The sequence below is a fragment of the Tasmannia lanceolata genome, unplaced genomic scaffold (genome assembly GCF_043159265.1).
Source record: "Tasmannia lanceolata isolate RefF3 unplaced genomic scaffold, GAP_Taslan_0.1 ptg000015l, whole genome shotgun sequence".
Classification (NCBI taxonomy): domain Eukaryota; kingdom Viridiplantae; phylum Streptophyta; class Magnoliopsida; order Canellales; family Winteraceae; genus Tasmannia; species Tasmannia lanceolata.
Window position 1 is genome coordinate 62,096,943 of NW_027518692.1, and position 23,172 is coordinate 62,120,114.

The window sequence follows — 23,172 nt, forward strand, 5'->3', positions numbered from 1 at the left end:
GATGAAATGGATCTAAAAAATTGGGGTTTTTAGAGAGAGTGAGAGAATTAGGGTTTTCACTTTTCAGCCTATGGCATATACAAACAAGCTCCTTTTTTTCCTCTCACATCTCAATCCACAAACCAGAAAATAGAGATATTCAAATACTATTCATCAAAGAGATAAGGAAGGGGAAACCATAACACAGATTTCTTGTATTGAAACTATTTATGTGGGAATAGAACCCTAAAAAAATGGAGTGAGAGGAAGATAGATTTACCTATGTTAACAACGATTTTTCCAGCCTTTTCCTCTTCTGTGAGTGACCGTATGAAGAAGGGAAGAGAGAGATTGAGATTTGAGAATATATCAAAGAGGAGAGGAAGAGGAATATAATGAAACCCTAGGCTCAAAACTCAAAAGGAAACGAACAGAAGAGGGGAGAGAGGACTTTGCGAGAGACGCGTGCGTGCGTGAGTTTTCTCAATATATACATATGAGTTTTAAGTTTTTTTTTAAAAAAAAAAAACTAAAGTAACTCGGGTCGGGCCGGGCCCCTTCAAAACCGGCTCGACCCGAGATTCATCCGGGTTTTTGGATCTTAAACCCGACCCGACCCGAAACCCGAGAAATCTAAACCCGACCCAAGGTATTTTCGGGTCGGGTCGATGCGGGTCGCGTAAAACCCGGCTCGAGTTGCAGCCCTACTATAACGTATTTATGACTACTCATTTTACACTGCATGGGGGTGGGCCAGAGAAGAAAAAGGGGGTGAATGTATGTATCATTTCCCTATTTCACAATAACAAACATAACCCTACTTTGCTACTTGTGGCAAGGATGTTTATTTGGGACAATCCTAAAACATCTGCGTCTCCATGGAGACAAGTTACCAAAAACCAAAGCATCTGAGACGATCTAAAAGTGCACAAGACCCACCAATGGAGCCTCTTTATGTTGAAAATTATGTTGAAATTTACAACTGCGTTAGAGAACAGATACATGTCTTTCACTAGAATTAGAGGAACAAAAGGTACACAAGGCCCACCAATGGAACCTCTTTATGCTTACTAGAACAAAAGAATGAAGATCTTCGATGTTGTTATCATCTTCTTCTGTAGTAACCTTCTCGTGCAATTCACCATGTCACCTTAGCGGCCAAAGGGCTCCAGTCTCAATGAAGTCTCAAATTAGATCAAAATTGAATGAAAAGTTACAGAAGTTCTTGACAAAGACTCAGTCAGTTCGAATATAAAACGTTATGGTGTGAAAACTCTTGGATACACCAATTAATTTCCATCCAAGTGTACTAGTTCCAAAACATTCGACTAGTGGGCCCATCGTGGTTTTTCAAACTAGCAAATCCCAGAAAATTTTTGAGGATTACAATTCAGCAAATTTAAAAGAATTAACCAATAAATCAACAATTAATTGGGTAATTAGGCACATTATTTAGTGGAAAATGGGAGTAACATTTGTTTGATGCCAATTTTAGGGAAATGATAAATGCGACCCCTTTTTTTTACATGGGACATCCATCTCCAGCGTAGTGGCAATCAAAGGCACTACATGCGAGGATTTTCCTTTGGGTACTATTGGGCTGTGAATAATCCACAATGGGTCAGATCATATGAATGTTTACATCTCATACATATATTGCATATGTACTAAATTTTTGGTCAACTTTGTGGCAACTTAAAGATACAGAGTTTTTTTCCCTCATTTGCAAATAGTAGACTAAAAAAGCAATACTACCGGTCATTATTTTACCTTACCATCTATGTAGAAACTGCTTGCAAACACCACCTGCTCTACTATTTGATCAACTTCTTTCTGATTCTACGTATCTTTATTGTTGCAGTCACAACCAGCCAATCATTCATGTCATCAAAGAATCGGAAGTAGGCGTATCTCCAAGACTTCTTCAGCAATAAAATACCACAGACTCCCAAAAGCCCCATGACGAATCCCGGTGCCATGCCAGCATAAAACCACATAAATCCAGACACATCTTTATCTCCGGCAGGAGGAAGTGGATGTTGAGGTATTTCATCTTCCGAGCATTTTTTTGTGAGTGGAGGCCTGCAAAGTCCAGGGTTGCCAGAATAGATGGATGCGTTATCGAGAGTCTGGAGCTGAGATCCGGATGGAATTTTCCCTGACAAGTTGTTTTCTGACAAATTCAAGAAACTTAAAAAAGTTAGATTAGAGATGCACTGAGGGATTATACCGGAGAGCTTGTTTCTTGATAAGTCAAGGGATTCCAACGATTGTAAGCTATCAATCTTTGGTGGGATCATTCCTGTCAAATGATTTCCAGATAAGTTCAAGCTATGCAATCCAAAAAGACCCGTTAGTTCTTCAGGGATATCTCCACTTATATAGTTACTTGAAACGTCAATGCTTATCATAAGTGAAAGTATCGTTGTATATAAAAGTTCTATCCCTTTCGTGACTAACGAAATGTGCATTTCGTAACCATCCACTCTAGATGTGAAATTATGATCGTTGCTTGATTTCTGTGTCAAAGCCATGGCGCTGAAATTGCTGAAACACCGTGGTATGGTTCCCGAAAGACGATTATGTGCGAGATCCAAGACATGGAGAGAAGTAAGATACGATAGCTCTGAAGGAATTCTCCCATCAAACATGTTTGATCGTAGGCGGAGAACCTCCAGATTTGATAGACTTTCTCCTATAAATGTCGGTATATTTCCTCTTAATCTATTCCCACCAAGATCAACAAGTACCAAGCTCACACATTTTTTCAAGTACAATGGCACTTCTCCGGAGAAATTATTATTTCCCAATTGCAAATATTTGAGACCAAGTAAAGAACCAAATGAGCTAGGAATATTCCCAGAGAGAGTATTATTTTCAAAGTTCATAATGGTCAGTTTAGGCGAATCTTGCCAGCAATCAGGCAGTTCTCCGGATAAACGATTATTCGAGAAATCCACAACTTCCAGAAATTTTATTTTACATATAGATGAGGGTATGGTTCCATCTATATGGTTCGAAGAAAAATCTAAAAATGAAAAACCAGGCACCATTTCTCCAAAAGCTGGGGAAATATTCCCTTGTAGAAGGTTGAAGGAAAGAGTGAGCACATTAAGAGTCTGAATTTGACTCAGCTCTTTAGGAATGTACCCTTTCAGCTGATTTTTAGAAAGATTAATCTGGACAGCCCTACTACAATTTCCCAATTCGGTTGGAATCATTCCGTTCAATCCGTTGGAGTCGGCATAGAAATATACCAAGTTGGATAAATTTCCAAGCTCCTTGGGAATGTCTCCAGTGAAATTATTGTTACTCAAGTCAACAAGCCATAAGCTAGATAACTTTCCAAGCTCCTTGGGAATGTCTCCAGTGAAATTATTGTTCTTCAAGTCAAGATACACTAGGCGAGATAACTTTCCAAGCTCCTTGGGAATGTCTCCAGTGAGATGATTGTCATTCAAGACAAGATACACTAGGCTAGATAACTTTCCAAGCTCCTTGGGAATGTCTCCAGTGAGATGATTGTACTGCAACCAAAGATACTCTAAGCTACTACAATTCCAGAGCCCACGGGGTATCTTTCCAGATAAATGGTTCTTGAAGAGAACGAGAAACTGAAGAGATTGAATCTGACCCAACTCTTCCGGAATGGATCCCGTTAGCTGATTGCCAAAGATAGAAAGGAACTGAAGAGTCTGAATCTGAGCCAACTCCACAGGAATGCTACCGGTGAAATTATTGCCACTCAAGGCAAGATACTCTATGCTTCTGCAATTCCCGAGCTCTGGAGGAATCTCACCAGATAGATGGTTGCCATGAAGACTTAATTTGGTTAGATTCTGAAGCCTTTGAAGCTCCCTAGGAATAAAACCTTCAAGCCTATTACTTGCCAACCTTAATTCCTCAAGGCTATCACATTCACTGATTTCAACAGGTACTGTACCCGAGAGAGAGTTCCAATCCACATCGAAAACCCGAAGCTTTTTCAACACTCTAACTGATGAAGGAATTACATCAGTGAGATTATTGTGAGAAATGGAAAGCACTTCAAGAGAAGACAAGTTTCCGATCTCCGTTGGGATTTTACCATTAAGGTCATTAAAAGAAAAGTTTAGTTTCTTCAGGGAAGGCATACCACAAAGCTCGGGCGGTATCTCCCCACGAAGCGTATTATTGCTAAGGTCTAGAACTTGCAAATTACTGCAGCTTGCAAGCTTCTTAGGGACAAGATCGGAAATCATGTTCTTTGATATGTTAAATGTTGTGAGGTGACGGAGCTCACAGAAGGTGGAAGACAGATGGCCTGACAAATTAAAGGCTTGGAGATTGATGGAAGTTACCTTAGAGTTGTGGACACAACTTATCCCTCTCCAATCGCAAGGAGTTAGATGGGATGAATTCCATCCTCGAAGCTGGCCATTGTTGTCAATGAGATCCTTCTTGAACTCCAATAGCCATTTTCCTTCATCATTTACCGATCTTACAAAGATGGCCAAGTAGCATAATATTAAAACCAACTGAAAAGCTGGGGTTTTGATTTGAGAAATCCAACCCATTGTTTAAAGAGAAGGATGGAGGTGAAGATAAAAGAGTCCAGTACCTTTTAAATAGGCGTAGCCACCAAACCCGGAAGGGTGTGGCTCTTTGGCGTAAAGTCATGGGTTTGCTCCCCAGTGACGAGTGAATTTGTGGGTGCCTGCGTGCATCCCTAAGGAATAGTTTGAGACACACGGCAGCAGGACTTGGAGTGAATTTGTCAGTCTCGTGGTGGGACCATTGACAACAATTAAAAAAAAAAAAAATTCCAGGGAATAGAAGCAGGTCTTGGAGTCAACCGCCATTAACTTATAATGGAAGAGAGGCGTGTGGAGTGTGGTGTGGGGAGAGCCAAAAACTTAGTCAACATTGTTTTCTGTTTTCTCTATTTAAGCAACACTTCCTCACTAATTCCCTCCCAATTCTATCTCTCCCACTTTCCCTACTCCTCTCTCCAGATTTTATACGTTAACGAGTCATGTATTTTTTAAATAGTACAATACGCCCCTCTTTATGGGATGATCCAGACCGTTCATTTATTAGCACCACAAATGAACTGTCTAGAGCATCCCATAAAGTGGGCCATATAGTAATTTTTTTAAAAAAAATTAAATATTCCCCTCTCTCAACAGTCAACACTAATATTCTATGAAAATATTTTCCTGGTTACCAAACGTGGCCGACGGGACGCTTATTTCCTTGTGGGGTCCGCTCTCAAAGATCAGCCTATAAGTCACGCAGTGGGACCACTTGACTCGTCAAGACATTAAAGAGAACATGCCGGGTGAACTGCCTGCAATGTACATGTCTTTGTAAGGAAGGAGCGTCTGAGTTTCTTGTGGAGTCCCTCCCTCTCTACCGTGCAACTTGACCATGAGGATGACTAATGTATTTTGTATCCAAAACTCAAATCCAAATCCAAATACAAAAGCAAGAGGTATCCAAAACCATCATAGTTCGTAAAACACAGTTAATAAAAAAATACATTTTATTGGTTTGTCGTTTAATACTCAGTTTAAAATCTTTTACAGTAAAAAAAACTGTTTTTTTGAGAAAAATGTTTTAAACATTTTAAACGCACTTTCAGCAGATCTTGTCTTCATTCATGAGGTGGCTACTCTCACATGCAACAGATCATTTCGTTCGCGACGGACGCTAGCAAATCCCATTTTGTAAATCCTTATCCTTACTATTCTAAAAGCCTAGAGCCGTGTATTTTCATCAACCATCTTTTGCAAAATTCCTTGCCCCTGCTTTAGAAAATCTTCCCATCAAGTCCCATTACTTGAGGGTATTTTCGCCATTTCCTTGCTACTTTCCTCCTTCCTATCCATATTATGAGTTATGACTCTAAAAGTGTATATTTGACTAAAATGCCTATTGTGTCCCGCTGCCTTCTCAAAACGCTTTACCTGTAAATCCTTTCCTGTGAGGGTATTTGGGACAATAAATGATGCCCCCTTACTCTTAAAGCCTGAAGTTTGAAAAAATCGCAGGCTGGTTTGACCCTTGATAATACCATCTGTATCTTGCCTACGCTTTAGAATATGTTCCCTCTATACCCTATTGTTACAGGGTATGTTGGTCATTTCACTTGATTTGCTTTTTGCCACCCCCTGTCCCTCAAACCCAGCAGAGTAATGAGCTGTTATGATCCCAAATAAACAATCACTAATAAGCTATCACAAGCCATCTTAAGGTTAGGAGTGTCATTATCAAAAAAGGAAACGCATATATCATTTTCCAGAAGTAAAAGGAAGTGCAGGTAACATTGGGTTCACTACTACTCTTCCAGTTGACTAACTCAGTCATTCATTCACGTCAACATATATTTTGCACAAATGGACTTGTTGGGTCCGGTGAGACCTAACGGATCCCATATGTGCTATTAGGGCTGCAACAGGGTCGGGTTGGGTCGGGTTTTTCAAAACCCTAGCCCAACCCTGGATCCCATTATCTCGGCCCTGACCCGCCCTGACCCTGAGTCAGGGCCGAAGAACCTCAACCCATGGCCCGCCCTACAGGGCTCAGTGCTGGCCCTAATTGGCCCTGATTGGGCAGGGCCGGGCCGTCCCTAATTGACCCTAGTGCAAATACCTGTTAACTTGTTAAGAGTGCCAAAAATAAAGCAACCACTTATCATATAGAACAAAATGATCAATAAACAGAGAAAGGGAACAAAATAAGACAATATGAATTCAACAACATGACGTGCAACAGAGAATTAATAATAAGGATCAATTACCAATGGGGGACAAAAATTAGGTGGAATTATCAACATAACCCATGCTTTTCAAAAATTATCAACGAGGGACAAAAGAGGTCTTGTCATTAAAAGCTGGACGAAAATGTCCTTTTCTTAAGCAACACGTTTTGCTTTTCCACTTTTCCCTCTTCTCTCTTCTTTCCCTTTTTTTTTTTACTTTTCCATTTTCAACTTGTTTTTTTTGCCGTACCAGTCATCTTCTTCATCATTTTAGCCACCATTGGAGGAGTTCATTCCCATCTCTCTCTATATCTAGGTTTTGTTTTTCCTTTGTTTTAGGGTTTTGTATTTCTCCTTCTCCCTTTCAATAGAGGATGAGGAAGATGAAGTACGGTAGAAAGAAAAAAACGTGAAAATGAACGAGTGAAAAAAAACAGTAAGTAAAAACGTGTTCATAAAGGACTTCATAAGGCCATTCGGAATTTGGTAAACCCATTTTGATATTGGATAACCCCAACTCCAGAGACTTGAAAACCCCCTTCCAAAACTCCAGTACCCTTGGGCAATTTTAAGGGACTTGATGAGCCCATTCGTAAATTGGTAACCCCATTTTGATACTAGATAACCCCAATCCCAAATACTTGAAAACCCCTTTCCAAAATTCTAGTGCCCTCGGCCAATTTTTAGGGACTTGATATGCCCATTCGGAAATTAGTAACCCCATTTTGATACTTGATAACCCCAATTCTAGAGACTTGAAAACCCCCTTCCAAAACTCCAGTACCCTCGGCCAATTTTCAAGGACTTGATAAGCCCATTCAGAAATTGGTAACCCCATTTTTTATACTAGATAACCCCAATCCCAGAGACTTGAAACCCCCCTTCCAAAACTCTAGTATCCTTGGCCAATTTTCAGGGACTTGATCACCCCATTCGGAAATTAGTAACCCCATTTTTTATACTAGATAACCCCATTCCTAGAGACTTGAAAACCCTCTTCCAAAACTCCAGAACTCTCGGCCAATTTTCAAGCACTTGATAAGCCCATTCGAAAATTGGTAACCCTACTTTTGAGAGTTACTAACCCTCTTCCAAAGAGTTGATAAACCCCTTCTGCTACAAAACCCCCTGCCTATAGCAACTCTTCTAATGGCATTACAATTCTGCTCATGATAGAAATAACAAAAGAAATAGATGTTGTTTTCATTAAATGTGCTTCATGTATTACATCCCAATTTGTGTATTACAAAAAAAAATTTAAGTAAATCAAAAAATGTGTAGCCATCCATTCATGTATTACATCAACTTTTTCTTATACAACCCTTGTCTTCCAAAAAAGTGAGTGAAGCCATCCATGCATTATCTCCAGAACTCACCCTAAAAAAATAGCTTAAACCCTAAACGAGATAAATCAAAACAGAGGAATGAAAAATAGTGCAAAACCCTAAAAACAAAACCTAAATACAAAGAGATAGATGGTAAGAACTCAACATTCAAGTTTTCAAGATTTGCCAACAACAATGGTGACTGAACAAGGAGGAAGATGACTGGTAAGGTAAAAAATAAAAAAGGTGATAATGGAAAAGTAAAAGAAGAGGGAAGAAGGAAAAACCAAAGTCAAAACGTGTTGTAAATGCCAAAGGGCATTTTCGTCCAGCTTTTACTGACAAGACCTCTTTTGTCCCCCATTGATAATTTTTGAAAAGCATTGGTCCTGTTGATAATTTTGCCTAATGTTTGTCCCCCATTGGTAATTGGTCATAATAATAATAATCTAAAGAAACATCAATCCAAGATAATAGAAAACATTAGCAAAAGAAACATGCATAGATGGTTCAATTCTATAATAGAAAACTTAGGGTCGGGTCGGGTCGGGTCAGGATACCCGAGGCATTAACCGAGAACCCGACCCAACCGAGTCAGGGTCTAAAAAAATGAACCCTGACCCACCCTCAGGGTTGGAAAATCCAGCCCTGACCCTATACGGGCTCAAGCGCGGACAGGGCCAAACTTGCACCCCTCTGTGCTATCATAGTTAGTAAAACACAGTTAATAAAAAAATGCATTTTATTGGTTTGGCGTTTAATACTCAGTTTCCGTAAAATCGTCAGCATATATTTTGCACACATGGACCCGTAGGTTCCAGTGGGCCCGAACGGATCTCATACCTACTCTATGGGCTTGAATTTAGGGCTCCCTTTTAAACCCATACCCAAACAAGCAATAATTCGGCCCAATATCATAAAACACCGACTTGTGCCTCTCTTCCGCCGCTCGCTCTCTCTCTCTCTCTCTGGTAGAGCTAAAACCAGTAACCAAAAAAGCAACGAGCAGGGCAAAAAAAAAGAGAGAGAGAAACCCTGTCCAATCTGAAAAATGGCGGACGTGGTTCAGTTCCGGCTAGAGCGAATGGTCGACGAGCTGGACGACCTAGAACGCAAGGGTATTTTCAGCCGGCGAGAGATCGCCGAGATCGTAAAAAAGAGAAGGAACTTCGAGTACCGTTTAAAACGCCCCTCTCCTCTCAAACAGGACTATCTATCCTACATAGACTACGAAAAACAGCTCGATTCTCTCCGTGCCCTACGCAAAAAATCAATTGTCCGAGAATTCAAGAAGAGCAACACTCACAAAAAATGGAAGAAATCCGTTTCAGACATCGCCTCTGTAATCAGGACCCTCGAGATCTATCGCCTCGCCGTTGTTCGGTATAAAGGAGATATTGATCTTTGGTTTCGGTACCTCGAGTTTTGCCGCGAACACGGCCACCGAAGGATGAAACAGGTTTTTTTTATATATATCTTGTTTCAAAATTCATTTTTTGTCTGTGAATGAATAGATTTATTAGTATTAGATTGTTTTATTCTTATTTAATTTCGTCTAGGTTTCGTGATTGAATTTTCTCCTTTTGAATTTGTTTTACTTTTATGTGTTGAGCTTTTTATTTCACCATTGTGTTTTTTTTCATTACTTGTTCAATGCCATTTTTAAAAAAAAATAATTGATTTGTTCAAATTTCGTATCGTCTGATTCGGCATGGAATTTAGATTTTATTTTGTAGGCATTGGGTTCCATGTAGACGAACCCAATTAGTGTCAGGATTAGACTTGGTCAATTTGAGCCGGGCAGATCCTTTCACCCCCTTCAAGAAAATTTTCTAAAGGATTCATTAGCAGACCCCAACTAGTTTGGGACAAAGGCTTAGTTCAGTTGAGTTGAGTTGAGTTTGTAGACATTTTCCACTTTTCTTACTGTTTTATTAACTCAATAATTGATTTGTTCACATTTTGTATAGTTTGTTTCGACGTAATTTAGTTCCATTTTTGTAAGCATTTTCCAGCTTTCTTACTGTCTTATTAACTCAATAGATTGATTTGTTAAAGTTTTTAGTTTTGTGGTTGAGAATTTGTTAATTTTTTTTCAGATTATGTATCTTAGATAGAACTTGATTATCTCTGTTGATTTTGTTGCTTCCTAAACAAAGTTTCCCCCAACTTTCTTATCATTTTGCAGTTTTGTTGGTGGAGCTGTTATTGAATTAACTAATACTGTTGTTTCATATTGAATTATGATATTTCCCTTTCTTTTTTTAATTATTTTTTGTAGGTGCTAGCTCAGGTACTTAGGTTTCATCCAAAGGTTCCAGGCCTTTGGATTTATGCTGCAGCTTGGGAGTTTGACCATAACTTAAATGTCAGTGCCGCACGTGCTCTAATGCAGAGCGGTTTGAGGGCATGCCCGAATTCGGAGGATCTTTGGGTCGAGTATCTCCGAATGGAGCTCACATACCTCAACAAGCTGAAGGCTCGAAAGGCTGCCCTTGGAGAGGATATTGGGACACTCGCTCCGGAAGGTAGAGATGGTGAAGACAATCAGTGGAAGGAAGAAAACCAGGATTTATTTATGCCTCTGAATGAAGAAAGAGAGAATGTGGATGGAGGAACAGATAGCCATGGAGGTGATACAGAGGAGAAAGTAGATGCCTTTCAGGAACAAGGTTCAAGTGTTTTTCGAACTATCTACAATGGAGCAGTAGAGTCTATACCGTCAAGTATGAGCTTGCGTAAGCGATTTCTGGAGATTCTGAATGAGACAGATCTGGCACATTCAGATGATTTGAAGGAAGAGATAATGGAAAATATGAAGAAAGATTTCTCGAGCGAGGAGTCCTACTGGGACTGGCTTGCGAGACTTCAAATTGTTGATTTTAAAATAAGAATGGAAATGCCAAAAGAATTTCTTCTTTTGCAGTTGAATAAAGCAGTTCAGGTAAATGTCAAAGAGTAGCTCTTCTCATTGCTATCACTTATGATCAGGCATTTAGAATTCTTGGGTGCATGCTCAGAAGGCTGGAAAGGCTAGAAATAAGCATATTTAATCGTGGGATATGATATCATCACAACAATGTTTTGATAATTGCACTAACCCATCTGGTCTTTTGTTATTTAAAGAGCTGTCAAGGGTTATTAGTAAGTTCCCAAAAAGCTCTTACAAACCCTTTAAAAAGGAAAAGCCCAGCTTTTGATAATTGCACTAACCCATTTGGTCTTTTGTTATTTAAAGAGCTGTCCAGGGTTATTTGTAATTTCCCAAAATGCTCTTACAAACCCTTTAAAAAGGAAAAGACCAGCTGGGTTTGTGCAATTATTAAAGCATGGTTGCACTGATATCATTTCCCTTAACCATTCATTCGGGGAGTATTTATTGTAAATTGTTTCTTTGAGATGACTTTCCTGATGTTTATGAGTTCTTTTGGTGTTTGTAATGGTTATCCATTTCACTTGGCATACTAGCACACAGATAAGCATTCTTAAGAATTTTTTTCGGTGTACATTCAAATTGCATTTCATTTTGGGCCTTTCAGAATTGCAATTTTCTCATAAAATGCAATCTGAAAAGGCCATATTGCAGTTTGGTTACACATCCAAAAACAGTTCACACCCTAACTGCACATGCAAATGTTACTTCTGATCTATTTCATATCCTTTCACTGTTCTTACATTCTGTATCATTGTGTATAGGTTTATGAGGAAGCCTTGAATATTGTGCCTTCTGCAAAGATGTTCTCCTTTTATGCAAGGTTTTGGTCAGATGTTATTATTCCTGAAAGAGAACATTCCGAAAATTCTGCAGATTTCACATCACATCTGTTGAAAGTATATGAAAAGGCTGAATCCAAAGGATGCATGACTGAGGATCTTGCTCACCAATATACTTCCTTGTTCTTGCAATTAGGGAGACTAGAGGAAGCAAGACAGCTAGCAGAAAAGTTTTGCAATGGAGAGCTTTCGGGGGCAGCAAAGTTATGGATTTTAAGGGTTTCAATAGAGATGAAATGGGTAACAATGAAATCTGCTTCCCTCAGTAAGGATGACCTTCAGTCTATCTTTAAACTCATGGAATGTGTATCGAGAAAAATAGCCATTTCAGAAGGTGAAAGCTTGTGGCTTATGGTATGTGACTAGTTCCTTCATCTGGTTCCTTTTCTCTGTTGCCAACTCATGATTACAAAGTTTATGGAGAAATATGTCTCGTACCAACAACATAATTACTGTCATTTTCTGTATATCTTCTACCACATGAAATGCTGTCTTTCACCATGCAATTTTCTGATATATTTTTCCCCCGTCCAATTTTAACTTCTATTTGGTAATTGTTATTTCCCTCGTGAATATGAACACGGACGCTCACGAGCATGCAAGCACCAGATATTGATTCTTTTTTGTTTTCAGTTTAGGGGATTCACCTCTTGAAGAGAAGGCAATTTTCATGTTTGATATAGATTTCACATCTTAGTTTTTGTCCAACTTCATCTTGCTTAGATCAAGGTTCCTACATGAATTGAGCTGAGTGTACTAACTACTAATATTATTTTCACTCAATATTCTTATTATTACCTTGAATTTGGGTGGAAATATCTGTTAGAATAAACAAGAGGAGACATAATGCAGATAGAGAGCCCATATAAAGTGGTCGAAAGATTTTATTTTTTTATTTTTATTTTTTTTTTAATAATGAAGTGGTTGAAAGAAAGGGACAAAACCACTGTCTATTTTTTTGTTTTTTGAATAATAACAAAAACACTGCATACTTCCATAGCATTGTGAGTGTCAGGAGGAGGTCCAATCACATTTAGAGCTTGGTGATTGATGACATCAGATGCAATGATCTGGGCGATATCACTATGGAGATTGCGAGGTTTTATGAGGATTTATATGCTATAGAGAGAGGGCTGCTTCCCAAGTCAGAGGGTATTTCATTGATCAGATTGAGGAGAGGGAGTGGGAGGAGCTGGAGAGCTCGTCTACAATAGAGGTGAAGAAAGAGGATATTCTCTATGAGTAGACTCATCTACATTAGAGGTGAGGAAGAGGATATTCTCTGAGTAGGGATCAGGCTCCACAGCCTGATGGATTTCAATTTTTATGGCATCCTTCCAAAAGTTTTTGACAGGTTGTAGATGAGGATGTGCTGCAGCTCTTTGCGAGGTTCTTTATTGGGATGAGCTTGGATAAGATTGTGGAGGCTTCCTTCATCACTTTGATACCAAAAGGGATGGTGCAGATATCCTATCAGATTTAGTTTTGGTGGAGGGTACAAGATTTTGGCAGGAGTATTGGCAGATCGACTTAGACTCGTGCTGGGGTGGATTGTTTTCAAAACTAGAGCTACTGCCACAAGGTTCCACCAAATTCCAGTGCTGCCCTCTTACCATACGTTGAGATGAGGAATTTACTACATAAGGAATCCCTTTGATGACGCTTGTGGAGTGAGTTCATACGAAAGGCCTTGCAACAGTCCAGCGCTTTGGTGCCTAGACCGCTAGACGTCCCTCCTTGGGTTTGCAAATGCGCTTCCACGCCACCCAATGAGCTTTTGATCTAAAGTTGAAGCTGCCCCACCAGAAATTAGCAGTTGTACTGTCAATCAGATGGATCACCTTTGTTCGGAGGACTAAACGTTGATAATACGTAAATGGGGAGATACTGCTTAAAACATAGTTAATGAGAACCAACTTTCCACCGGCAGAGAGCAATCTCCCTTTCTACCCTTCAATTTTCAATCTCACTTTCTCAATCAACAGATCAAAATAAGCAGAGTTCTTCCTACCCGGAAAAAAACAGAAACAGTGTGACTGTGGAGCTATCGTCTATCATTCTCTCTATGCGCTGTCTGGTGGGAGGCTGGAAATTGGGACTGAACCTTTGCATTAACCGAGCTATCGTCTATCTTCTGCCTTCTTACGAGAGGGTTTTTGAAACTTTTTCTAATGCAGAAGGGAAATGGAGACTTTTGAAAGAAAGTCCTATTTTCTTTTATACAAAACTTAATTAGGATAAATCACATAAATCGTATGATTCACGATTGAAACACAAAATTCGATAAAAAAAATCGTAATATTTATACAGATTAAAATTCAATCATGCATTCAAATCGAAATTCATAAAATTTGATTTGAATCGTGAATCATAATATTTTCTAAACAATGGACTTAATGTCCGGCTTTCTAGGGATTTCCCCTGTGTTGTTGTTGATGCATGACGGAAAGTCCTCCTCTTTGTTTTTCATTATATATAATATTTATGGTTCACCTCTAGCTTTTCCGGGTTAAAACAAAAGGTGCCTGAATTGGATGCCGAGAAATGAAAAAGAGGCAAACCAATATGGCTTTGTGAGGGACTAGATATAGATATGAGGACTTGATTGCAGGTTTATAGCATTAGCATGACAATGGTTCATCAGCCCCAAATTCATAATTTGGTTTTGGGCTCGTTGATCAGTTGGTCAGATGCTTCTCCATGAGCATGGAAAATTGGAAATGATCTGTTTGGGCTACTAAATTTTTATTTGCTAATTGAAATGGTATTGGATGGTTGGCTTCACAATAACTGGGAGTGCCAGAGGTGGATGCCACTTTATTATATGATGATGCTTCCTCAGTTTAGTTTTGTGGCAGTCAACTGTTCCTCAATGCAGTTAGGAGGCCAGTGTTCTTCCGATACTAGCATACATATTTGTGTCCATTCACCGGCATATAGGCATCCAGGTCAATTGCACCCATTTGTCTAGTTGGTATCTGTTCAACTGTAGAAAATAACTTTGCATCAATTGCCGTCCACTTAATATGCTTCAATAATTTTCTCTCTTTTATGATCAATTCTCAGGTTTTTCTGTAGAGGTCATTGGAGTGATCCAATTATATAAACCATTTTCGATATGTGATGATCCATCCTTATATTCTTCCATTAGCAATTTGACAAACCAAAATTTTAGTGGACTGCAAATTGTCAACATGTTAGTGGACTGTAAATTGTCCATTCCATGTTAGTGGACTGCAATTGATGGTGGGCCCTCCTTTTTAATAAAATTGTTGTTGGTGTGGGTGAGTGGGAAAAGGAACGTGAAGGTTGGGCTATCGAGAAAGATACACTTTTATGGAGAGTTGGTGATGGAATGAGACTCTTGTTTTTAGTATTTGATCTTGGTTATGTGGGGTTTCTTTGGCCTTGTTGCTGTTCTCCATATATCCCTCATGGCTGTGCTGTTCTTTTCTCTTATTTAGAAAACTCTTGTTTACCTAGCAAATAAAGGAAAAGGAAAAGAAAAGAAATTGAAGACTTAAAAAGTCTTCATTTAACTCATGCTATGTGTTTTTATATCCATTTACCTTTTGCTTCCATCACAAATAAAAGAAGAAACCAGAAGCGAGAGATAAAATAAAACTATGTTCATCAGTATTATATGAGGGCAGCATCTTTGGAAATTTGATTATCAAGATGATGGTATTGTAGGTAAAGAATGGTCACAAGGAGAATCCAAACTTTTGACATTCTTGGATGTTGTTTCGTCAAATAAAAATTATTTGACGATATTGTTTTTTGCAATACTGATAAGTGAGCAATATGAAAGCTTTCACATTCCTTATTTGCCTTAAATGCTGAGGTGATTTGTATCATGGATTAAATTATCGTAATACCAGTTTATGACAACTTTTTTGTGAATTGCATTCATGTATTTCTGGAATTGTCTTGTACTGTAGGCGATCAAATTCTTTTCAAAGCAAAAAGAGTATTTTGAAAAGCTGGTGCAGAGCATTTTAATTGTAATGGCGAGAGGCGGTGGTACAGAAAGTGGATTTGCTCTTTCTTCTGCTGTTGTGAATTGGGTTCTTCAAAAAGATGGTATACAGCGTGCAAGAGAAATGTATAAGCGGTATGTTGCAAGATATTGATCTATAGTCTCTTTCGATAACCTCATTTTAGATGTCATACCAACCTTTTATCCGTTCAATTTAGGTCAATTCTTTTTTATATCTCACTATTTTTTTTATTTGGGATACAGTTCTAGTTAGCTTAATTCATGCCTTACCATTGCAAATGTTTATGTTCAAGAAAACAAATACATCCACTCATGATTTGGACAGTAAATCTCAGTAGGTTTTAGCTTTAATTATAAGAGTATAGTATTTTATTATCTGTTATTAGGCCCTGACATCTAAATCTACGTTTGTAAAATTATAGTGATGTGAAAACTTGTTTGTATTCTTTTGAATCTACACTTTGTTGCCAAATTTGCAATTGTTTCTTGAACCGTGAGCTAATTTAAGCAAATAATTAGTGAATTGTGTCTATTTCTCTCTTATTCTTACCGAACATACAAATGGATTGGGAGTGACAAGCAAACCAGACAATTTTACAGACACCCATTTCCATATTTTCTTTATGAAGTAAGGATTCAGAACATGGTTCTTTATGATGTAATTAATACTATCATATCTTGTAGCCTTTCAATCTTGGAAAAATATGGAGCAGAATAGATTTGATATTACAAAATGGGATTTTCTGTTCCACCACCTAGAGGTTGCCAACCTTGCTTTGTGCTTGAGTGCAGGTTTCTCTCTTTACCTCATCCAAGTCTTTCAATTTATAGACACTGCATAGAGTTGGAGTCAAACCTTGCATTTGTTGGTAGCAAAGATGGTCTTGTAAATTCTCGCAAATTGTATGAATCTGCACTCAGCATCTACGACCAAAATGTGGAATTATGGCAAGATTATTACTCTCTGGAGAAGAAGGTGATCAGTGTTCTACTCCCTTTGTACTACCTATGTTATTGGATGTTAATTTTACGAACTATCTTGTATTCTTCATGTTTTGGTAACTTTTATAACACATTGCTTAAAAAAATTTCAGGTGGGAACATCTGAGACAACTAGTGCGGTCTACTGGCGTGCACGAAAAACGCTCAAAGATGGGGCTGGGCTGGTGGGTCCTTGCAATTTGTGATGATTTGTGCATCTTATTCCTATTGGGAAATAACACTTCCACCCCCTTTCCCAGCATTTTCACAACCTACTTCATTTTGAGGAAAAGACAAGAGGCGGTGGAAATGCAGTCGTTTTTTTAGGAAAGACAAACAAAAGGGGGTGAAATGCTGGGAAAAGAGGTGAAAATATCATTTCCTATTCCTATACAATTTTGGCAAGTGTTCTAGTTTATTTGTTTATTTTAACAAAGACATTTTTGACATGGATGAAAAGTGTCATATCATCAGTAACAACGTCCTTGTGCAAAATAAACCTTATTGTTCCAATTTTTTTAGGGTTTTATGGTAATGTTTGCTCAAAAGACAATGAAAAACGCTTCTCCTCCAATTAAGCTACCATTGCAGCACTCTTCATCATATATTGCAAACATTTCCATTCTTGTCTTATAGGTTTCACAATTTCATTACGTAGTGAACTCATCTTTTTCTCTCCCTCCTAGACAAAAACAAGGGTATTGAAAGGATGTCAGATTGTTGGTCTTTGACCTGCCGTACATATAATAGTACTCAATGATTGATAACCAAAGATAATCCGAATGAGGCTTTTCAACTAAATTTCTATTAGTCAATATGTGTTTTGTTCGAGTCACGGTAAAGTGGTTTCATTGTTACCTGATGGTCACGGGTTCGGTTTCATTGTTACCTGGTGGTCACGGGTTCGGTTTCATTGTTACCTGGTGGTCACGGGTTCGCGTCACAGAAACCGGCTCTTTGCAAGGTATGAGTAAGGCTGCGTACATCTAGCCCTCCCCAGACCCGACCAGAATGGCGGTAGCCTCGTGCACTGGGCTACCCTTTTTTCTTCTCTTTTTCCAGTATGCTTTTTGCTCGAAAAAAAATGTGGGTAACTGCAATTTCAGCTGGAATTGCACTGCCCATAGTTTTTGAGGGCAACTATGTTAGATTAGGTAGCTACGAAATGGGTTTTTTTCTCTACATATAAGAGAGATGTTGAGAGGTTTAATGGAGTGAAGAGGATAAGTAACAAGAATGGGTTGATGCGAGAAGGCTTACAGTCATCCATGTACAAGAAATTGGTGTGATTCTCCTTTTTCTCCTCGTTGTCGAGTTGCAGATTCTGGCATTATCTTCTAGCAATGTGAGAGTGTGTTGATTGTTTTAAAAGGAGGCAAGAAGAAAGCAGATTCTGGCATTATCTTCTAGGAATGTGAGAGTGTGTTGATTGTTTTAAAAGGAGGCAAGAAGAAAGCGGGGGAGTATAAGAAGATTAGGGGGTTTTGTGAAATTGAATGCAATAGAGAAAGTATGGTCTTGGTGCAGCTTCTGTTAGAATTATTCAATAATTATGGAAATATCTCTATGCTGTTCTCTCTGTCGAAGAAAAGATAGACAAAATCTACCAACGTTAGAAATGATAACGGGTTCTTGTGGTTTAAATTCATATGAGGTGGCACTTTTTTCTTGAGAAAGAGGGGTTCCAAAATTGAGGAACCCATTAGGGTCATAAAAATCTAATTCATGAACAAACCCCTGAATAGTTAGAAATCAGCTCAACATTTCATTTTCACTCGAAACATGTTAAAGACCAGTAATGATATTTTATTCAGATCAACTTCCCTTAATTTTCTCTGAGAAACAAACTTGAGGATCGAAATCACCCTCTTTGTAACAAAAAATAGAAAGAAAGAAAAAACAAAAATGAAAAGGGGAGAGGATATAGGCCCCTCTCTTTCTCTCTCCCTCTCTCTGGAAGTTGTATCTACCACTAGAATATAATACAAAGACGAAGTGAAGTTGGGAGGAACTCTCTCTAGACAATACAGGAAGAAAACATGGTCCTTGAGGAAGAAGACCATATGCCATGGCGGGACCAATAATGCTTATCCTCCTCCATTTCATTGGAGGACTTTCATGAAGGCCAGCAACGAATCCACATCCCGTTTCTCCGAAGGATACTTGATGGGCCTAGAGGCATGCTTTGGGAAGAATAGTATTGTAGGAAAGCTCCCCAGCTGTAGTTCTTTCTCTGCAAATGCTTTCTGCTCACCATCTGCCTGGAATTTCCCTACTTTGATGCCTGAACCCACAAGCTTATCACCCAGTTCCACATAAGAAGCTTCCATTGCCTGAAGGAACAAAACCACATTACAGCCAATTATTAAACAGCAGTTAAAAAGCATCACTACTAGATAATTTCTCACTTAATTTTTGTTGTTGTTGTTGTTGTTCTTTCCTTCTACTTTACCTGGCAAAAAGAGCACCAAGGAGCGTAGAGGACGACAACCCACGGTTCCCTCCGGTTCTCTAGCCGGAGCAAGTTTTCTATTCCAGGCCTGCTAAGCCTCACGACGTTCTCGGAGTTTATGATGTCGGAGATCTCAGAAGCAGCCTCATTAGCATTACCGTTGAGTTGGGGTACCTGCACCTGACTAATGTTACCCTTGTGGAGTCCACATTCCTTGGCCGTGGCGTCCTCCCACCACCATCTCCCTTCCCTCTCATGCTGCCCGGGCAATACCGGCCTAGTGCACGGCTCACACCCAATTGACACATAGCCCTGCAAAACCATACATCACAATGCATTAGCCACTACTGAATGCAAATAAATATATGTACTGTTCATTTATGTCTCCAATGTTTGGGTGAGACTGTTTTACTGGGATTTTGGTTGAGATTCTATATCGATATGTTTTGTTGCACAATTTCTAGGGTTTACTAGGTGTTTTGGTTGGTTTTGGGGTGCCATGTCATCTACTAGTGATGTTTAGTTGCATGCTTTGATTCAAACTACTAGGAGACTACTTGCTTTGTCTCTCTTTTATGTGTTTTTGTCAACCAAACACCCACAATGTCCCCTTATTTTGGCAATGACACTCAGCACTAAGAAACTACTTTAGTTGACAACCAAACACTGCTGTACACTACTCTATGAGAAGACAACTTTACTGTAACTACACTTGCTGACTACTTCAGTTCTAATTCACATCTACTCTACAAGGCAACTATGTAAAACCAAACAGGCTTGTGTGCGTGGGTTAAATTCCTTTGTTTATATGCATTTCAATCGAAACCCTATATCGATGTTTTCACAACAGGGAGTGCGTGGGTTACCTGAGAATGTAGGGAGTTGACCGGGACGTTCATGGTCCTCAGGAAATTCCAGATCTCCACGCCTTCCACATTTGCGACAGGATTCCACTTTACCAGGCTGCCAGTTCCACCATCAATGCCTTCAAATGAAGGATCCACCTTCATTGCAGAATAACCTCATATGAGCATAATTTGATGCACAAACCCATAAATGATAATTACTAGAGCGAGGGAATGTTTATACCTGAACAACGGGGATGTGGGCTCGAGTGCCTGGGGACTGATCCTTCCTCTGGCCAGTGATCCATCCCCTGAGGCCTTTGAGAGCCCTCCTCAAGGGTCTAACCTTCCTCACCCTGCAGCATTCCTGGTGTCCATCTTCATAGAAAGAAAACAGACCCTTGCTTCTCACAAGGCCTTGAACTTCCACTGCATCTGGGAACATGTACTCAATGCGTATGTCGTAATGCTTCTCCACGGCATCGAAGTACCTGTATGTCTCCGGATTCAGTCTTCCGGTGTCCAGGCTGAACACCCTGAAGGGTCGACCGGTTAGCCGTGCGTATTCGATCAATGCAACATCCTCAGCTCCACTGGTCAAGAATAGAGAGCAAACGATCGTCACTTCCCACTTCCCTTTTTCCATTTCCAGATAAATTAATTAAGGCCCTATTTGGATTGAAAGAATTTTCGGGAAAAAGTTTGGAAAGGAAAAGATCCAGAGATTCAAAGAATATTCATGACAAAGTGGCATCTTTGCAATTTCACATAAACCGGTGTCAATTTTCAAAACTTAGAGGTCAAAGAAATTAACAAATCTATTTTTCCTTTCTCTTTTGTTACAGGCCACACACTTTAGAATAACAGGAAACTAACTAACTTCCCTTAAAAATATAAAAATCTATCTAATTTTTCTTCTGCTTAGAAAAAAGAAAAAAAGAAAAAAAAAGATTTTTCATGTTTATACCTAAAAGCAATGGCGATATCATTCCCGAATTTCTCGAGAGCTTTGTCAATGATTTCAAGAGGCGATGCGTCTTGAAGCTCCTCTCCCAATTTCTCGTAATCCTCTTTCTCCTCCACCTTCTCCTCAATCTCTGCAAAGCCAGGGTCAAATCTGTAAATACACATATCCCTCCCTCCAATATATCTCTTTAAAAAGAGAAAAGAAAAACCATCTAAAATTAAATACCAGGAGCCACAATCGTTGCTGCGAGAGGAACAATCGACTCGCTCCGTTTCTGCTGTGCAGATATCGGCTTCAACAAACTCGGCTGCTTTCGGGAAGAAATCCCAGCCGTTGAAGGTAGGAAAAACCGATCCAACGGTCGGAAAGAACCGATCTTAGATCCTACAAGAAAAACAACAAAACGATATGAGGAATTGGAGATGCTAAATTCAAAGAAAATTACTAATTTTTTTAAAAGAAAAGAAAGTACTTTTGAGATCCTGAGAAGCGAATGAATGTGAAGAGATTGCAGCAGAGGAAGAAGACGAAGCTAATGCCATGAGATTATTTCTCAAAATCTCTCTCTGTGTTTTTTTTTTCTCTGTTTATGTGTTTTTTTTTTTTTCTTCTTCGTTTCTTCAGAGAGGACATTATAAAGGACTTGGAAAGGAGTCTGTACAAGGTTCATTGAACCTAGACGGAATTCCGTTCAGCAGGCTTTGATGTACACGTGGCGCGTTGTGATTGGAGGATAATCTATCGTGGTGGTTCAGCGCTTCCGTCACTTGTGAAGGGCGTGTGGTGGAGAGACCGAAATCTTACACGGTCAGAAAAGGAAGGAGTTTGAGGAAATTTCCAATTAGTTGATTAAATAGAAGGAAAGCGTCTGGATTAGTATTCCGCGAAATTTCCAATAATGATATCAGCACAACCGTGTTTTATTAATTGCGCAAACTCACCTTGTCTTTTCTTTTTTTTAATTGGTTTCTGAGAGCCTTCTGGCAACTGTAATATAACCTTTGACATAGGGGTGCAACTCGGGTAGGGTTGGATTAGGTTAAGGCCAACCCTAACCCAACCAGCATAACCCTAACGCAAACCGCCTCTAAACCTCTCGACCCTAACCCAACCCATCTACCAGAAATCAGGTTGGGTTGAGTCGGGTTGGTACGGGATCACCTTGGGCAAAATACAAATATACAATAAGCCCAAGAAAAATTAAGATAAAATTGGAGGACAGTTGCGGGGTTCTGGTCTAGTTGCCAAGGCCTCAACCCTAACCCAACCCAAAATTAAATCGGGTTCGCTTTTCCCAACCTGAGCAAAGGCCAACCCCAACTCGAGCCAAAATTGGGTTGAACCCGTCGGGTGCAGGTTGAGCCCGACCAAGTTGCACCCCTACTTTGAAAGCTCTTTCTATAACAAAAGACAAGAAGGGTTAGGGCAAATATCAAAACATGATTGTGCTGATATCATTTCCCTTTCAATTAAATTAAAGGAAATGTTATCAGCACTACTGTATTTTGATGAGGGCACTCCTCACTTTATTAAAAGTACGGTATGGCCCGCACCATAGGATGATCCAAACCGTCCATCAAATGGGCCACTGCCTAAATAGGTTGTGCCCCAAAATTTATTTCCATAGGTTGATCCTAACCCTCTGATCTATAGAGGGTTAGGATCAACACTCTAACATTCAGATTGAAGGGTTAGGATCAACCCATCTAATGGACGGTTTGGATCATCCTATTGTGCAGGCCATACTGTACTTTTAATAAAGTGAGGAGTGCCCTCATCAAAATACAGTAGTGCTGATAACATTTCCCTAAATTAAAATAATATGATATTATGTGGTTTACATTTTTTTTCAGAATTTTTTATTTTGTATTTCAAATAAAAACAAACAATACATCCTTTTCCAAACCGAAATAATTGTAGACGTTTTAGATTGAGGCTAAAAGGAGACGTTACAGGTTGCAAAGAGGACCATACAATTTCACTACAATTACAAATTTTCTCAGAGATAATGAAGAAAGCCCTTTGGCTTTATTTTCATTTTTTTTCCTCATCCTGTGAATATTCTGTCAATATTCTTAGCATTTGTCCGTAGGTGATTTAGCTTGAA

At 39.2% G+C, this 23,172-nt stretch overlaps 3 protein-coding genes across 5 annotated transcripts in view; 1 reads left to right on the forward strand and 2 right to left on the reverse strand.

Annotated features, from left to right (window-relative positions):
• The window catches only part of LOC143892886 (uncharacterized), a 28,896-nt gene extending 24,590 nt beyond the window's left edge, over nt 1-4,306 (reverse strand). For all 3 annotated transcript variants that reach the window (XM_077397795.1, XM_077397796.1, XM_077397797.1), the window contains exon 1: nt 1,755-4,306. In XM_077397795.1, the coding sequence (XP_077253910.1) occupies nt 1,794-4,220 (2,427 nt within the window). In that variant the 5' untranslated portion in view covers nt 4,221-4,306 and the 3' untranslated portion in view covers nt 1,755-1,793. The remainder of the gene's footprint in view (nt 1-1,754) is intronic.
• A 4,637-nt stretch (nt 4,307-8,943) lies between these two features.
• LOC143892887 (U3 small nucleolar RNA-associated-like protein) lies at nt 8,944-17,432 on the forward strand. The gene is made up of 6 exons (XM_077397798.1): nt 8,944-9,505; nt 10,328-10,990; nt 11,743-12,174; nt 15,762-15,934; nt 16,613-16,796; nt 16,915-17,432. Exons 1-6 carry the CDS (start codon nt 9,098-9,100, stop codon nt 17,005-17,007), a joined length of 1,953 nt encoding a protein of 650 aa, XP_077253913.1. The 5' UTR covers nt 8,944-9,097; the 3' UTR covers nt 17,008-17,432.
• Nucleotides 17,433-18,584: 1,152 nt separating this feature from the next.
• Nucleotides 18,585-21,692, reverse strand: LOC143892889 (5'-adenylylsulfate reductase 3, chloroplastic-like). Its single transcript, XM_077397801.1, has 7 exons — nt 21,538-21,692; nt 21,291-21,449; nt 21,066-21,195; nt 20,343-20,691; nt 20,120-20,257; nt 19,254-19,565; nt 18,585-19,134 (listed from the first exon to the last, which is right to left on the reverse strand). The coding sequence occupies exons 1-7, from the start codon at nt 21,605-21,607 to the stop codon at nt 18,904-18,906; spliced, it is 1,389 nt and encodes a 462-aa protein (XP_077253916.1). The 5' UTR covers nt 21,608-21,692; the 3' UTR covers nt 18,585-18,903.
• Nucleotides 21,693-23,172: the final 1,480 nt, after the last annotated feature.

Excerpts from the sequence above, each read along its gene's own strand:
- LOC143892887 (XM_077397798.1), top strand. The coding sequence starts at position 9,098 with ATGGCGGACGTGGTTCAGTTCCGGCTAGAGCGAATGGTCGACGAGCTG. Across the intron at positions 9,506-10,327 it reads GCCACCGAAGGATGAAACAG|GTGCTAGCTCAGGTACTTAG; the intron begins GTTTTTTTTATA and ends TATTTTTTGTAG. Across the intron at positions 15,935-16,612 it reads GCAAGAGAAATGTATAAGCG|GTTTCTCTCTTTACCTCATC; the intron begins GTATGTTGCAAG and ends GCTTGAGTGCAG.
- LOC143892889 (XM_077397801.1), bottom strand. The coding sequence starts at position 21,607 with ATGGCATTAGCTTCGTCTTCTTCCTCTGCTGCAATCTCTTCACATTCA. Across the intron at positions 21,196-21,290 it reads AGCAACGATTGTGGCTCCTG|AGATTGAGGAGAAGGTGGAG; the intron begins GTATTTAATTTT and ends CTGGCTTTGCAG. Across the intron at positions 20,258-20,342 it reads CCCACATCCCCGTTGTTCAG|GTGGATCCTTCATTTGAAGG; the intron begins GTATAAACATTC and ends TCTGCAATGAAG.